The sequence below is a fragment of the Pithys albifrons genome, chromosome 17, assembly GCF_047495875.1.
Source record: "Pithys albifrons albifrons isolate INPA30051 chromosome 17, PitAlb_v1, whole genome shotgun sequence".
In the NCBI taxonomy this organism is placed as follows: domain Eukaryota; kingdom Metazoa; phylum Chordata; class Aves; order Passeriformes; family Thamnophilidae; genus Pithys; species Pithys albifrons.
In genome coordinates, this window is record NC_092474.1 from 13,042,210 (window position 1) to 13,057,480 (window position 15,271).

The 15,271-nt window shown below is 55.2% G+C and overlaps 1 protein-coding gene across 2 annotated transcripts in view; it reads left to right on the forward strand.

Moving 5' to 3' along the window:
- RNFT2 (ring finger protein, transmembrane 2) overlaps positions 1 to 15,271 on the forward strand; it is a 36,108-nt gene that overhangs the window by 17,206 nt on the left and 3,631 nt on the right. The window contains exons 8-11 of one of the 2 annotated variants that reach the window (XR_011699266.1): positions 5,500 to 5,649; positions 10,866 to 10,931; positions 11,782 to 12,024; positions 12,868 to 12,947. Coding sequence is in view for 1 of the 2 variants with exons in the window: in XM_071572050.1 (XP_071428151.1) it covers positions 5,500 to 5,649; positions 10,866 to 10,931; positions 12,868 to 12,969 (318 nt within the window). In the remaining variant the exon portion in view is untranslated. Of the gene's footprint in view, positions 1 to 5,499; positions 5,650 to 10,865; positions 10,932 to 11,781; positions 12,025 to 12,867; positions 12,970 to 15,271 lie in introns of those variants that run through there. The other variant, XM_071572050.1, reaches the window with a different exon arrangement.

Below are 15,271 nucleotides of genomic sequence, written 5' to 3' on the forward strand. Positions count from 1 at the left end.
CTTCAGCTTTCCAGGATGTGCCTTTCAGAAGGGTTGTGCACCAACTGAAATTCTCATTTTCCCCTCTAGTCCCACCTTGAAACTCCTCCTCATCAGATTTTCCCCAGCACCCTCAGTGCCACAATCCTGCCTTGCTGCTCCTGCCCAACCCTTCCTGGCCCTGGCAGCATGACCTGCAATCCCAGCAGAGATGCTCTCCTCTGATCCAGATTGCCAGCAGGGTTCAAAAGTTCCTTCCAGCATCTTCCTGTTTCAGAACATTTCCTAATGCTGCTGGCAACAGAACAAGTGAGACTTGGAACTTCCCTTGAGTGCTAATCACAACTTGCAGTTGCCTCAGTGCAACTTCTCTCACTTCTCTTGCATCCCGTTTTAGTTCCACCCTGTCAAACCTCACTGTGCCTTTGTGTTCCCTCCTGGGGAGGCACATGCACTTGTGCAAAGCCTTATGTCAAAAGGAGCCACAAAACCAAGGCTCAGTGGGACTCAGCTTTGCTCCTGCAGCTGCAGTTTGCCCCCTTTGCTCTGTGGATATTGTGATTCCATTTTTAATTACACTATTCCATGTTATTTTCCTGTAAGACTTCTTCCCTCATCATTAGTGCCTCAAGGCTGAAGGTGAGATGTTGAAAGAAGCTGTTGTAGCAACTGGAAAGTCCATAGAAAACAAAGATCACTGGAAGAAGAACATTCTCCAAGTTGAATGTTACTCTGGAGAATTAAATCCTGACCTCTGCTTTGCCAAATAATTGCTATGTGATTCTAGAAAATCCTGTACAGCTGCAAACTGAAGGCAGGGGTTCAGCTTTTAATGGTCATGTGATCTATAAAATGAAGTGCTTTATAAAAAGTCATCTCAGCTTGGACCCCAAAACCTCCTTACCTTGACCTTCATCTTTCTGTGTCTCAAGTTCTCATTTAGGAAGTGTAGAGAGTGACTGTCCTTTGGGTCAGCTCTGTGAAAATAAGGGGGATTTAAAAGTGTTTTCTGTAGGGAGATGTCATAAAGGGACAGAAGAAATTGTAGATATTTGCTCCTCTGGGCAGAGCTCAAATAGGATGAAGGGGTTGGATGCAGATCTGCCATCAAGGATTTAACCAAACACTGAGAAGTTCCATGCTTAGTGTGCAAACCCAGTGTTAGAGAGTGAAATAGTGCATGTACAGAAGGAAAATGGAATTGCCTGAAAATTCTGAACTCTGCTCCTTCCAAAGAAGTGTTTGATTTGAAGTCTAAAAATGGCCTTTGTATCTGGTGAAAAACAGAGGGTTCCACACGAGTCATTGACTTGGTTTCTAACAAAGCATTGTAAGAAGGCATTGACCTGGTAGACAGGGAGAGGGAGCTGAATAGCCCTCCTGTATTCCAGGAGGAAATAGTTACTGACTTACTGAGCCACTGGATCCTAACAAGTCTATGGGATCAGACGGGATCCACCCCAGGGTGATGAGGGAGCTGCAGAAGAGCTTGCCAAGCCACTCTCCATCATCTTCCAACAGTCCTGGCTCTCTGGGGAGGTCCCAGATGATTGGAGGTTGGCCAATGTCACCCCAATCCACAAAGAGGGCTGCAAGGCTGACCCTGGCAACTACAGGCCTGTCAGCCTGACCTCAGTGCCTGGCAGGGTTATGGAGCAGTTCATCCTGAGTGCAATCACACAGCACCTTCAGGGTGGACAAGGGATCAGACCCAGCCAGCAGGGGTTTAGGAGGGGCAGGTCCTGTCTGACCATCCTGATCTGTTTTTACGATCAGGTGACCCACCTGGTGGATGAGGGGAAGGCTGTGGATGTGTCTACCTGGACCTCAGCAAGGCCTTTGACACTGTCTCCCATAATATACTCCTGGAAAAGCTGGTAGCCAATGGCTTGGACAAGTGTACCCTCTGCTGGGTTAGGAGCTGGCTGGAGGGCCCAGAGAGTGCTGGTGAACAGGGCTGTGTCCAGCTGGTCACCAGTGGTGTCCCCCAGGGGTCTGTGTTGGGTCCAGTCCTGTTTAACATCTTTACTGATGATTTAGATGAGGGGATTGAGTCCATCAGCAGCAAATTTGCTGATGACACCAAGTTGGGAGGGAGTGTCGACCTGCTGGAAGGCAGGAGGGCTCTGCAGAGGGATCTGGAGAGACTGGAGAGATGGGCTGATTGCAATGGGATGGAGTTCAACAAGGCCAAGTGCAGGTCCTGCCCTTTGGCCACCCCAACCCCTGCAGCGCTCCAGGCTGGGCACAGAGTGGCTGGAGAGCAGCCAGGCAGAGGGACCTGGGGGACTGAGGGACAGGAAGCTCAAGAGGAGCCACCAGTGTGCCCAGGTGGCCAAGAAGGCCAATGGGATCCTGGCCTGGATCCAAAGTAGCGTGGCCAGCAGGCCCAGGGCAGTGACCCTTCCCCTGGACTCTGCCTTGGGGAGGCCACACCTCGAGTGTTGTGTTCAGTTCTGGGCCCCTCAGTTGAGGCAAGAGATTGAGGGGCTGGAGCGGGGCCAGAGAAGAGCAACGAGGCTGGAGAAGGGACTGGAGCACAAGTGCTGTGGGGAGAGGCTGAGGGAGCTGGGGGTGTTCAGCCTGGAGAAGAGGAGGCTCAGAGGTGACCTCAGCACTGTCTGGAACTGCCTGAAGGGAAGTTCTGGCCAGCTGGGGGTTGGTCTCTTCTCCCAGGCACTCAGCAATAGGACAAGGGGGCACGATGGGCTCAAGCTCTGCCAGGGGAAATTGAAGTTGGAGAGCAGAAAAAAATTCTTTGCAGAGAGAGTGCTCAGGGATTGGAATGGGCTGCCCAGAGAGGGGGTGGATTCCCCATCCCTGGAGGTTTTTCAGCTGAGCTTGGCCGTGGCACTGAGTGCCATGATCTGGTAAAGGGACTGGAGGTGGACCAAGGCTTGGACTTGATGATCTTGGAGGTCTTTTCCAACCCTATGATTAAAAATTAGTAAAGACCATTATGATTTCATGGAGAAGGGATAAAATTCCTTTTCTTGAGAGCTCCCTGTATCACTGTGTGTCCTCTGGGGCTGCCTGCTGTGGTGTTTTAGTGCCTCAGAACTGGCATTGCAGCAGCAGTTCAGCTCCGGTGCCCCGATGCAGCAGCAGCTCCATCCAGTCTGATGCAATGGGAGAGCAAGAGTGACCTGTCCCAGCGCAGTCCCGGGGGAGGGGATGGAGGAGGGGGTGGAGGAGCGATGGGTGGGCGATGGTGGGAGGGCCAGGCACGGAAAACCAACACTTCGCTGCCTTTGCCTTGCCGGGGCTTTCATCAGAGCGGTGCCCGCAGCTGTGACTGTGCTGCGGCACTCCCGAAATAACCCGTGAGCGCATCGGGGCCGCGCACACACCCCGGGGATGCGCCCACACCCCAAGGGCCGCGCACACACCCCGGGGATGCGCCCACACCCCGGGGATGCGCACACACCCCAAGGGCCGCGCACACACCCCGGGGATGCGCACACACCCCAAGGGCCGCGCACACACCCCGGGGATGCGCCCACACCCCAAGGGCCGCGCACCCACGTCGAGGGGCCGCGCACACACCCCGGAGGGGCCACGCACCCACCTCGAGGGGCCGCGCACACACCCCGGGGGGGCCACGCACACACCTCGAGGGGCCGCGCACACACCCCGGGGAGGCCACGCACACACCCCAAGGGCCGCGCACCCACCTCGAGGGGCCGCGCACACACCCCGGGGGGGGCCGCGCACACACGCCGGGGCTGCGCACACACCGCACACACCCCAAGGGCCGCGCACACACATCGGGGAGCCGCTCACACACCTCGGGGGGGCCGCGCACACACCTCGGGGGCTGCGGACACACCCCGGGGATGCGCACACACCCCAAGGGCCGCGCACCCACCTCGGGGGCTGCGCACACACCGCACACACCCCAAGGGCCGCGCACACACCTCGGGGGCTGCGCACACACCGCACACACCCCAAGGGCCGCGCACACTCCTCGGGGGGCCGCGCACACACCCCGGGGGCTGCGCACACACCCCGGGGGCCGCGCACACGCCCCGGGGATGCGCATACACCGCACACACCCCGGGAGGGGATGCGCACACACCCCGGGGGCCGCGCAAGCACCCCGGGGGAGCCGCGCACACGCATCTCGGGGCCGCGCACACGCATCTCGGGGCCGCGCACACACATCTCGGGGCTCGGCTAAGGCAGCGCTCGCCTTTCGGGCGCTGTTGCCGGCAGGTTTTGCTCTGTGATGAGGAGGAGGAGGAGGAGGAGGGGCACGGGCAGAAGGCTGCCCAGGGCCGCCAGCAGCGCCGGTGTGAGCTCACTGCGCGTCCCGCGGGGTATGAGATCATGGCATGCCAGAGCGCTCCGAAGGATTGGATTTGTCGGGAGCAGCGCGATGTCCTGCGGTGATCTCATCGCAGCCCCCGGGGACGGGCGCTGGTGCTGCCTCCCCCTGCCAGGGTTTCATCCCGCGCCAAACCCCCCAATTAGTGATTGGCCTGCGATGACATCACTGATGACAGAGCTAACTGGGACAGCACAGCAAAATTCCAGGGGAATTTCCCCTTCGCTGTGATCTTATCGGTTGCAAGACTTGACAACCCCCAGTCTTTCAGTCCAGATAAAGTCCCTGCAGATTAACCAAGCCTGCCCCAGTGCCCTCCCCTGCAGCAGCCGGGGACAGAATATAAACAGACCCTCATTAGGCCTGGCCTAAATGAGACGCCCTTACTCAGCCAGCTTTAAAATACAAGTGATGTGGTAAGAAAAATGCATTTTTCTTTAGTGAGCCAGGTGTGTGTTACCCTGCAGGTGTCCCCCAAGGAAGGAGAGCTTTCTATTCCAAACAAACACCAGGATGGCAGGGACAGCCTCGGGGAAGGTTTACACAGGATGTTGCCCATTCTTTGAGTCTCTTTTGAGAGAGAAGTGTTTGAACCATCCTGCTTCCCCCTTCCCCTCCCTTTCCTTCTGGAAATATTTTGAGTTTGAAATGCCCTGAGGGTTGACTTTTCAACACCAGTGTCTATCCGTGCACTGTACAAGAGCCAACACACACCTGAGTGGAAGGGCAAGGATGCTGGCAAGCAGATAATTAGTTGGATTCTTTGGGAGGATCTGGAAAGTTGTCAGGAAGGCTGGTGTCACCTTGCACTTGATCCCTGTCCCTTCAGAAAGGGTATAAAATCAAAGAGACTTGGGGATTTTTCCTAATCATTAATAACATCTTCCATTTACATCATATTAATCCTGTGATTCTTAACTCTGCTTCTGGTGCTCTGCAGCATCAAGGTGTGTATCCATAACCTGCTCTAGAGTTTAAAACTCCAAAGTTTAGAACAGCTGGGTGAGACCAAGAGGAGCACTGTGAAGGAATGAAGTGACAATTAGCATTTCTAGGCACGGAGTTCAGTGGCTGCAAAGAAAGCTGCTGGTCCTGCACCACTGAGCAGAGTGAGCACCAGCCCTGTACCTGTTACCTGCTGTCCTTTGGCCTCCTGATGATAACCAGGCCTGTCCTGTGTGCTTGTTTGACAGGGCAAGTTCTACCTGGTGATCGAGGAGCTGAGCCAGCTGTTCCGCTCCCTCGTCCCCATCCAGCTGTGGTACAAATACATCATGGGAGACGACCCCTCCAGCAGCTACTTCCTGGGTGGGATCCTGATCATCATGTACAGCCTCTGCAAGGTGAGCACCTCCTCTTCCATACCCTCCTGAGGGGAGCAAACACACCTTTCGGTTGGTGCTGTCACTGCCCAGGAAGGCACTGCAGCAGCTGGGACCCCACAGCTTCAGCTGCCACAGGCGTTTTGCTTCAGCAGCACGTGGGCTTTGCTGAGGCTGTGACTGCTCAGGGGTGTTGCATCAGACTGGTGAAGTCATTGCTGCTCTCTAATGCCTTCCTGTAAAGGCTGGAGGAGTCTGGAGAGAGCAGTGCTGGCAGAGATGTTTGGTGTCTCCAGGCCTGCAGATGTCACACTGAAAGGCAGGCTGCAGACAGTTCAGTGTTTGTCTCCCAGCTTTCCTCTGCCTCTCCAGGCAGGGTGGGCACTCTGTCACTCACAGCAGGGAGGGAGAGGAGCAGCCAAGTCCTGCCTGGGTAAAAAAAGGTAGTTCTGTCTCATTCTACGTCCTGCTCCAGCATCTCAGTGATGGACAAGGGAGATGAATGTTTCCTCAGAAACAAGAATTTTAAAATTACAAAGTCTCTCTGTAGAGTTGTAAATGAGTAGGTGTCATTCATAAATAAGAGTTCTAAGTCTGAGGGCTAGAAATAGTTGTATTTCTAGTTGGGTGTATTGAGCTTCTGAAGCCAGCAGTGACATACCTGTGCTATCCATCCCTCTGGAAAAGGCCAGGGGAGCCAGGCTTGCTCCATCCCTGATCCCTGTCCATGCCTGTGGCTGTGCAGGAGCAGAGTGAAGGACAGAGAGAACTCACATGTAGCTCTTATAAGAGGCATTGGGGCAGTTGCAGCTCTGTGTTATGTAGCAACAGGGTCTGTATAACCCCTCCTGTCAAGGAATTTACAGTTCTTGTAAGCACCAGAGGCAAAGGAGGTCAATGGCAAGTGCAGTGGTTTGGTCCCAGCAGGTCTGAGACAAAGCCAAAGCAGAGCAAACAGTGCCAGAATAGAAGCCCATGAGAGCAGTGCAGCTCCTGCACACCAATCCAGCCCCTCAGCTCTGTGTTTCCTGCTCTTTACTCTGCTGGGGGAGAGCACAGGTGCCCCTTGCAGAGGTGTCACTGCCTGGATCCCCTGGGGACAGCAGGATTAGACCTTCCCATGCCCTTCTCAGGTGTACAGGTGACAGATCACAGGTACAGGAACAGATTCCAAGTGATCTTTCTTGTGCTCCTTCTTGCCAAGGTAACTCAACACCTGGACAGGGGCTGCTCACCTGCAATTCCATGTGCCATTCCCTGCACCTGGAGAAGCCCAATAGCACCAGGAACCAATGGGAGCCTCTGCTCCCTGGAGAAAGGAGAGCCAGGCTCAAGGCAGAGCTGGCAGGGCCAGGGCCTCACCAGGCAGGGCCCAGATAAACCCAGAGCATCAATCCATGGGTCAGGACCAGGCCTGGCAAAGGCAGCCAGGGCCAGACACACCCCAACAGTGCCAGGGCATGGCCATGGTGATGAGGCAGGCTCAGGATGATGGGGGGGAGTCACAGCAGTGGGACCTGTAGCTGGGCACAGGCAGGGCTGAACTGGAAACCAGCACTGCTATGACACAGCTCAGACATGAGCTGAGCCCTCCAGGGCTGAGCTTAAATAGATCTCTGGTGCCAAGGGCAGGGACAGTGGGGGGAGAGCCCAGGTGAGGCCATGCAGGGCCCTGGCACAGGTGTGAGCAGTTCTTTGGGGGTTAATTTGGTGTTCCTGTCCTTTGTAGGTAGTGTGTGGTGACCTGGAGTGGAAAAGCAACCTCATTTAGGGAAATTCTGCTGCTCTGTGCTTTAGAAGCTCCATGAGGACAGGACAGCTCTTCTCCAGCCTTGGCTCGAACTCAGGCCCAGGGTTGTGGGACACACTTTTGGCAAAGTGCCTTGGCTGCAGCCCATGCCTGTGACATGCACATTCCTTCCTTTAATTCATCAGATCATCACAGGGATAACAGAGGGATAGGCCAGGGGAAGGGTCATAAATCCAGGGACATGTCCCAGGTCACTGTGTGGCAGCTGCTGAGTGCCACAGGTGTGCCCAGGTCAGGATTAGCCCTCTGCACACAAACACTTTGCTTGGAAGTGGAAGAAATGTGGGATCACACTTTTCCAATACAGGTCATGGGCTACCAGGTGTGTGCAGCCCATTTGCAGTCACAGGAGCTGCAGGTCTAATTTCTTGTCTGAGACACTGAAAATATACCCAGAGGAGTCCACATTAGCAAAGCCACAAACCACATTAGGAGAACCACAGAAGCCAATTTGGCACTGAGAGCTCCTGGCAAAAATCCAGGGCTCAGCTCGGGCTGCATCCCCTTCCCAGGCACAAAGGGCAGAGGCAGGAGCACTTCCAGAGAGCTGTGTGTCCTGCAGCTGTCCTGGTGCCTCTGGATTCATGAACCTCTGATTCTGGTGAGGAAATCCCAGATATTCACAGTAAGAACACCCAGGTGTTACTTTGTGCCTGTCATAGAATCATAGAATGGATTGGGTTGGAAAAGACCTCCGAGATCATCAAGTCCAACCCTTGGTCCAACTCCAGTCCCTTTACCAGATCATGGCACTCAGTGCCACGGCCAAGCTCAGCTGAAAAACCTCCAGGGATGGGGAATCCACCCCCTCTCTGGGCAGCCCATTCCAATGCCTGAGCACTCTCTCTGCAAAGAATTTCTTTCTGCTCTCCAACTTCAATTTCCCCTGGCAGAGCTTGAGCCCATCGTGCCCCCTTGTCCTATTGCTGAGTGCCTGGGAGAAGAGACCAACCCCCAGCTGGCCAGAACTTCCCTTCAGGCACTTCCAGACAGTGCTGAGGTCACCTCTGAGCCTCCTCTTCTCCAGGCTGAACACCCCCAGCTCCCTCAGCCTCTCCCCACAGCACTTGCGCTCCAGTCCCTTCTCCAGCCTCGTTGCTCTTCTCTGGCCCTGCTCCAGCCCCTCAATCTCTTGCCTCAACTGAGGGGCCCAGAACTGAACACAACACTCAAGGTGTGGCCTCCCCAAGGCAGAGTCCAGGGGAAGGGTCACTGCCCTGGGCCTGCTGGCCACATTATTGTTGATCCAGGCCAGTGCTCCTGAGCAGGAGCACTCGCTGTAACTCAGTTGTTGTACAACACAGAGTGATGCACCAGCCCTCAGTGCATGGGTGAGAAATGGGTGTTAGACATGGAAACAGGAAACTTTTGGGTACAGGGCAGTCCAGAGGGGGAAAATAATGTGGAAAGTGGGCTGGGAGAAAAGGACACATCAGAGCTGGAGCAAAGGCATTACAAGGGTCACTGTGAGCAAAGTAAGCAGACAAAGCTGTGAGCTGGACTGTGGGAAGGAGCTGACCCCAGTCCTTGTTAGCAGGTGACAAGTCTGCAGCATTGGAGCCTTCAGTGGCAGTTGCTGACTGGAAGCATTACTGAAAGGACCCTGGGAGCCTTTTACATGCTGACTGGAAGCATTACTGGTGCCTTCATTTGATTCCTCATCTCTTGCAGGATGATCTCATTGGCATTCCCTGCAGTGAGCCCACTTAATCATGCTAACCAAGAGCAAACAGTAAAAAGCCAACTGCAGGCACTGTGGTGCCTCTGCACTGCTGCTCCAGCTCTGCACCTGCAGCATCACACCTTGCCCTGCCCTCCAGGAGGGAGGCAGAAGGTCCTGACAGGTCATGAGGGCCCAGCCAGTGCAGGACTGTTCTTTGCACAGTTATTTCTCCATATCCTCTGTACTTCAGTGGCTTTTTCCCTGTGCTCTGCCAGCAGAGAGGGAAAAACTGATACACTGGATTAGGTATTCAAGCTTTTTTCCCTTTTTTCAGTAGTTCCATTTCTTCACTTTCAGACTGCTGAGCGTCTCCTCTCTTGCTCAACCCTTGACATTTGTAGGCAGCTTTTTCTTCTCCCCCATCTCATACAGCTCAGCCAAGTTGTAAATATCTGTGTCCTTCAGTCTCTGATCAGGAATCATTTCTGCCCTTCTCTGATCTGATGAGGAGCCCACAATTGCTCACCACGTGCTGGGTCATGGAAGGAGGGCAGGGAGGGCACCCACTGCTGGCCCTGCTTTTGGCCACCTTTGGGTGTCTGCAAAGCACCAAAATGCTGGAAACTTTCCCTTCCTGGCATTTGAAGTTTCTCACTCTTTAGGTGGGTGGGAGAAACTCCTTCTTCTCTGCACTGGGCTAAAGCTCTTCCTTCCCATCTGTGTTGGTTTAAAGGGACACCAGCAGGAGAAATGAACCCAACACCAAAGAGATTATAAGTCAGAGTTACAATTTAATAACAGTATTACAATCAATGCAATGACACAAAGAGAAATTGGGTTTAACCCCCAACCCCAGCAGTGTAACCCACCCCCTGGGACACAAACACAGGGGGGTTTGGTGGCCCCTGTGCTGAGCCCCACGTGGTTTCTCCGAGTCCAAAGGAAAAGGAAGGGACAAACCTGTTGGTGCAGATGATGGCACAGTCTGGTGGAGAGTGGTGGGCTCCTCCTGGCCAGGTTCTGCTCCTCCTCTGGATCCATGGAGTGGTCCCAGCAGTCCCCAAAGCCCAAGATTGTCTCCCCTCAGGTTTGGGTGGGAGCCCCCAGTGCCTCCCCCAGGGCAGGGAGTTCCACACTGGGGGATCTGACTCTGGCAGTCAGGGGGGATTTTGGAATCCTTGCTGGCCCCTGAGCAGAGCTGAGCCCTCAGGTGGGTGTGGAGGTGCCAAGGAGTCCCTGCAGGGCAGTTCTCCCAGCTCCTCTGCCAGGCTTCTTTCCCAGCCAGCTCCCAGCCTGAGGGCTCAGCTGTGCCCTGGGCAGCTGCTGCCAATGGACCACTGGGAACAGTTGCTGGGCAATGGCCCAGAGGGTTTGGAATGCCCAGCTCTGGGCACACCCACACAGGGATAAACTGGTCCCACCTGCTGAACTGGGACACCATCTCAGGGTGGGAATGGTTCCCTTTTATCCCTTCCCTGTTCAGTGGAACCAGGCAGTCCCCCAGCCCTGGTGTCTGCCCCTCTCCTGCCCCTGCAGCCCCTGATTTGCAGTCACTTCTCACCAGAGGGTTTTTGGTGACTCTTCCCCGCTGTCAACTCGCATTTATCGCAGATTTCATCATCGCCATGAAATCTTTTTTGGCACCATTGTTACTTTTTACCCCTCTGAGTATCCATTTGGAGACACCATTTCCTGAGTTTCTGGACTGTAAACACACACACACATTTTGTGGAAATTGCCTAAAATGGGCTGTTTTTCTTGCAGTCTTTCGACATCTGTGGCCGCGTGGGAAGTGTCCGGAAGGCTCTGAAGGTGCTTTGCACCCCCCAGGTGAGGAGTTCCACAGCAAAGAGCAGCCTCAGAGGTGGGACCTTTGGGTTTAGGGGCTGAAAACTGCTCAGGATCACAGAGCAAAACGATCATAGAATCATAGAATGGATTGGGTTGGAAAAGACCTCCCAGATCATCAAGTCCAACCCTTGGTCCAACTCCAGTCCCTTTACCAGATCATGGCACTCAGTGCCACAGCCAAGCTCAGCTGAAAAACCTCCAAGGATGGGGAATCCACCCCCTCTCTGGGCAGCCCATTCCAATGCCTGAGCACTCTCTCTGCAAAGAATTTGTTTCTCATCTCCAACTTCAATTTCCCCTGGCAGAGCTTGAGCCCATCGTGCCCCCTTGTCCTATTGCTGAGTGCCTGGGAGAAGAGACCAACCCCCACCTGGCCAGAACTTCCCTTCAGGCAGTTCCAGACAGTGCTGAGGTCACCTCTGAGCCTCCTCTTCTCCAGGCTGAACACCCCCAGCTCCCTCAGCCTCTCCCCACAGCACTTGTGCTCCAGTCCCTTCTCCAGTCTCATTGCTCTTGTCTTCTCAGTCGGGTTGGAAGAGACCTCTGAGATCATCAAATCCAACCCTTGATCCAACCCCACTGTGATCACCAGCCCAGGGCACTTTGTGCCCTGGGCTGGTGATCACAGTAGGGTTGGATCAAGACCTGGTGGATTCTCTGTCCCTGGAGGTGTTTATGAGGAGACTCAGTGCCACGTCCAGTCCCTTCTCCAGCCTCATTGCCCTTCTCTGGCCCTGCTCCAGCACCTGGTGTGTTATGCCATGGCTGGACAAGCTGTCACCTCCTGTCAGGGCTGCTGAGACCCTTCCTAACTTCTGTCCTGTCCCAGCTTTGGCAGGAGCTTATCCCTGTTTTGTCTGACTGGAGGCTCTGTGTGAGGTGGATGAACCCACTGGGGCCAAACCTGCAAGAGCGTGAGAAGGGCTCCAACCAGAGCCACGTGGTGCCTGCTGTGCAGTGACAGTCACAGAGATCCTGCAGGGCCCAGGGACTGTCTCAGGCACTGCATTACACAGAGCTGGTGTTTGGATCTCCTGCACTTCCATTTTAAAAGGGACACAGCACCACTGAGGTTTGTGAGAGCTCACCTTGTTTATTCTGTGGGCTTGGGCTGGTCATTTTTTCCTCAGCATGTTTCTATCTCCCCTAAACAGGAGTAGCAACATTGACCTTCCTTTCTAAAAAGAAAAGTGGGCAGCCCGTGGGTGCTGCTGGTGTTATTCTTTCTTCTATTGCCTAACTTGATAATAATAACACCTCCCACTATCTAAACACCTCTGCAAATGGTGCTGAATTAATCCTTCAGCTCCCTGTTGAGCTCATTAAATTTCATTATCGTTGCTGCACAAGTGGAGGCACTAAAGGATGGAATCAGCTCCAGGGGAAAACAAAGCAGAGAGCAAAGGTCCAGAACCCCAGCCCTGCCTTCCCCAGGCAGGGACAGCACACCAGTGTCCTCCCCAGGCAGGGACAGCACACCAGTGTCCTCCCCAGGCAGAGACAGCACACCAGTGTCCTCCCCAGGCAGGGACAGCACACCAGTGTCCTCCCCAGGCAGGGACAGCACACCAGTGTCCTCCCCAGGCAGAGACAGGACACCAGTGTCCTCCCCAGGCAGGGACAGCACACCAGTGTCCTCCCCAGGCAGGGACAGGACACCAGTGTCCTCCCCAGGCAGGGACAGGACAGCAGTGTCCTCCCCAGGCAGGGACAGCACACCAGTGTCCTCCCCAGGCAGGGACAGCACAGCAGTGCAGAGACAGCACACCAGTGTCCTCCCCAGGCAGGGACAGCACACCAGTGTCCTCCCCAGGCAGGGACAGCACACCAGTGTCCTCCCCAGGCCGGGTGGGGTGTCTTCAATCCACTGAGCCTTCCAATCCTTTGACATGGGGCTTCCCCCTCTCCCTGACAGACCTACGGAGTCCGTACCACCAGCCAGCAGTGCAGTGAGGCAGGAGACATCTGTGCCATCTGCCAGGCAGAGTTCAGGGAGCCTTTGATCCTCATGTGCCAGGTAAGAGCCCAAACTTCCCATGGCAGGGTCCCCCCTGGCATTCCTTTGGTTCCTGCTGCAGCTGGGGAGAGGCAAAGGCAGCCTGGGGGCTCTGCAGGAATTTGGGTCCTGGGGGTGTTTCTTGCCCTGGCATTTGGGTCCTGGGGGTGTTTTTGCCCTGATTTGGATCCTGGTGGTGTTTTTTGCCCTGATTTGGATCCTGGTGGTGTTTTTTGCCCTGATTTGGGTCCTGGGGGTGTTTCTTACCCTGATTTGGGTCCTGGTGGTGTTTCTTGCCCCGATTTGGGTCCTGGTGGTGTTTCTTGCCCTGATTTGGGTCCTGGGGGTGTTTATTGCCCTGATTTGGGTCCTGGGGGTGTTTATTGTCCTGATTTGGGTCCTGGGGGTGTTTCTTGCCCTGATTTGGGTCCTGGGGGTGTTTCTTCCCCTGATTTGGGTCCTGGTGGTGTTTTTTGCCCTGATTTGGGTCCTGGTGGTGTTTCTTGCCCTGATTTGGGTCCTGGTGGTGTTTATTGTCCTGGCATTTGGGTCCTGGTGGTGTTTCTTGCCCTGATTTGGGTCCTGGTGGTGTTTATTGCCCTGGTTTGGGTCCTGGTGGTGTTTTTTGCCCTGATTTGGGTCCTGGTGGTGTTTATTGCCCTGGCATTTGGGTCCTGGGGGTGTTTCTTGCCCTGGTTTGGATACCCAGGGGTTCCTGGCCCCTGAGCAACTCTGTTCAGGTACAGAGGAGCTCATGGCAAGGCTGGAGATGCTGCCCCAGGGTTTTCCCTTCACTTGGTTGTAACTCAGGCAGGCTTTGTCTGTTGGGATTGGAATTCTGCATCCTGGAGGTTCTCTGGCTGCTCTGGAGGCATGAACAGGAAAACTCCAGGCACAGGGAATGGAGGTGGTGGGATGTGAGCTCTTTTGTGGTGTCAAAATAAAGCTCAGGAGCCTGTTTTTGGAGAGCTTTAACTTTCCCATTAGATAACAGGGTTACCAAATTAAAGTAAACAGGTCTCCTGTGCATCCAAGGTGCCTCTCAGCATTGTTGGGAACATCTGTGCAGATGTGCCTGAGCTGGGAGCCCCAGAGAAGCTGCCTTGGTGCCAGAGCTGATGTTTTGAGGAGTGACATTTCTGCTGGCTCCACATGAAGTGAGGTCTCAGCTTCTCACAGCTCCTCATACTCTCTCCTTGCCCTATTCCTGCCCCTCCAGGCTGGTGGTGTGAGCTGGAGAGCCAGCCCTGGTGACACCAGGGGAGGGAGAGCCCAGGGGGGGCTCAGTCCAGGAACCAGAGGGGAGATAAGTGGGGAAAACTGGCATTTATGGCAAAGGAGAAACTGGAGCAGAATAAAGCAGGGGGGGCAAGGGTGAAAGTAAAGGCTCAAATAACTCAGGGAACTGAGGGTGGAAACATGGCAGAGAAAACCTCTCTCTACTCTGTCAGCCCAGATGTCCTATAGGCCTTTTAATGTCTCTGTTAGTGCCACATTAAGAAATGGTAAATCATCAGCTTTGGCAAACTGCTGTGCTGGTGCTGCTGGATTTACTTCCCAGTGCTCTGGATCCCTCCCTGCTGGGGAGGTGACCTGCCCTGTGTCCCCACCCACGGTGGTGACACTGCCCTGTGTCCCCATGGGGGTGACACTGCCCTGTGTCCCCCAGCACGTGTTCTGTGGGGAGTGTCTGTGCCTGTCCTGCCCTGTGTCCCCATGGGAGTGACACTGCCCTGTGTCCCCACCCACAGGGGTGACACTGCCCTGTGTCCCCCAGCATGTGTTCTGTGAGGAGTGTCTGTGCCTGTCCTGCCCTGTGTCCCCACCCACAGGGGTGACACTGCCCTGTGTCCCCCAGCACGTGTTCTGTGGGGAGTGTCTGTGCCTGTCCTGCCCTGTGTCCCCATGGTGGTGACACTGCCCTGTGCCCCCCAGCACGTGTTCTGTGGGGAGTGTCTGTGCCTGTCCTGCCCTGTGTCCCCACCCACAGGGGTGACACTGCCCTGTGTCCCCACAGGGGTGACACTGCCCTGTGTCCCCCAGCACGTGTTCTGTGGGGAGTGTCTGTGCCTGTCCTGCCCTGTGTCCCCAGCACGTGTTCTGTGGGGAGTGTCTGTGCCTGTCCTGCCCTGTGTCCCCATGGGGGTGACACTGCCCTGTGTCCCCCAGCACGTGTTCTGTGAGGAGTGTCTGTGCCTGTCCTGCCCTGTGTCCCCACCCACAGGGGTGACACTGCCCTGTGTCCCCCAGCACGTGTTCTGTGAGGAGTGTCTGTGCCTGTCCTGCCCTGTGTCCCCATGGGGGTGACACTGCCCTGTGTCCC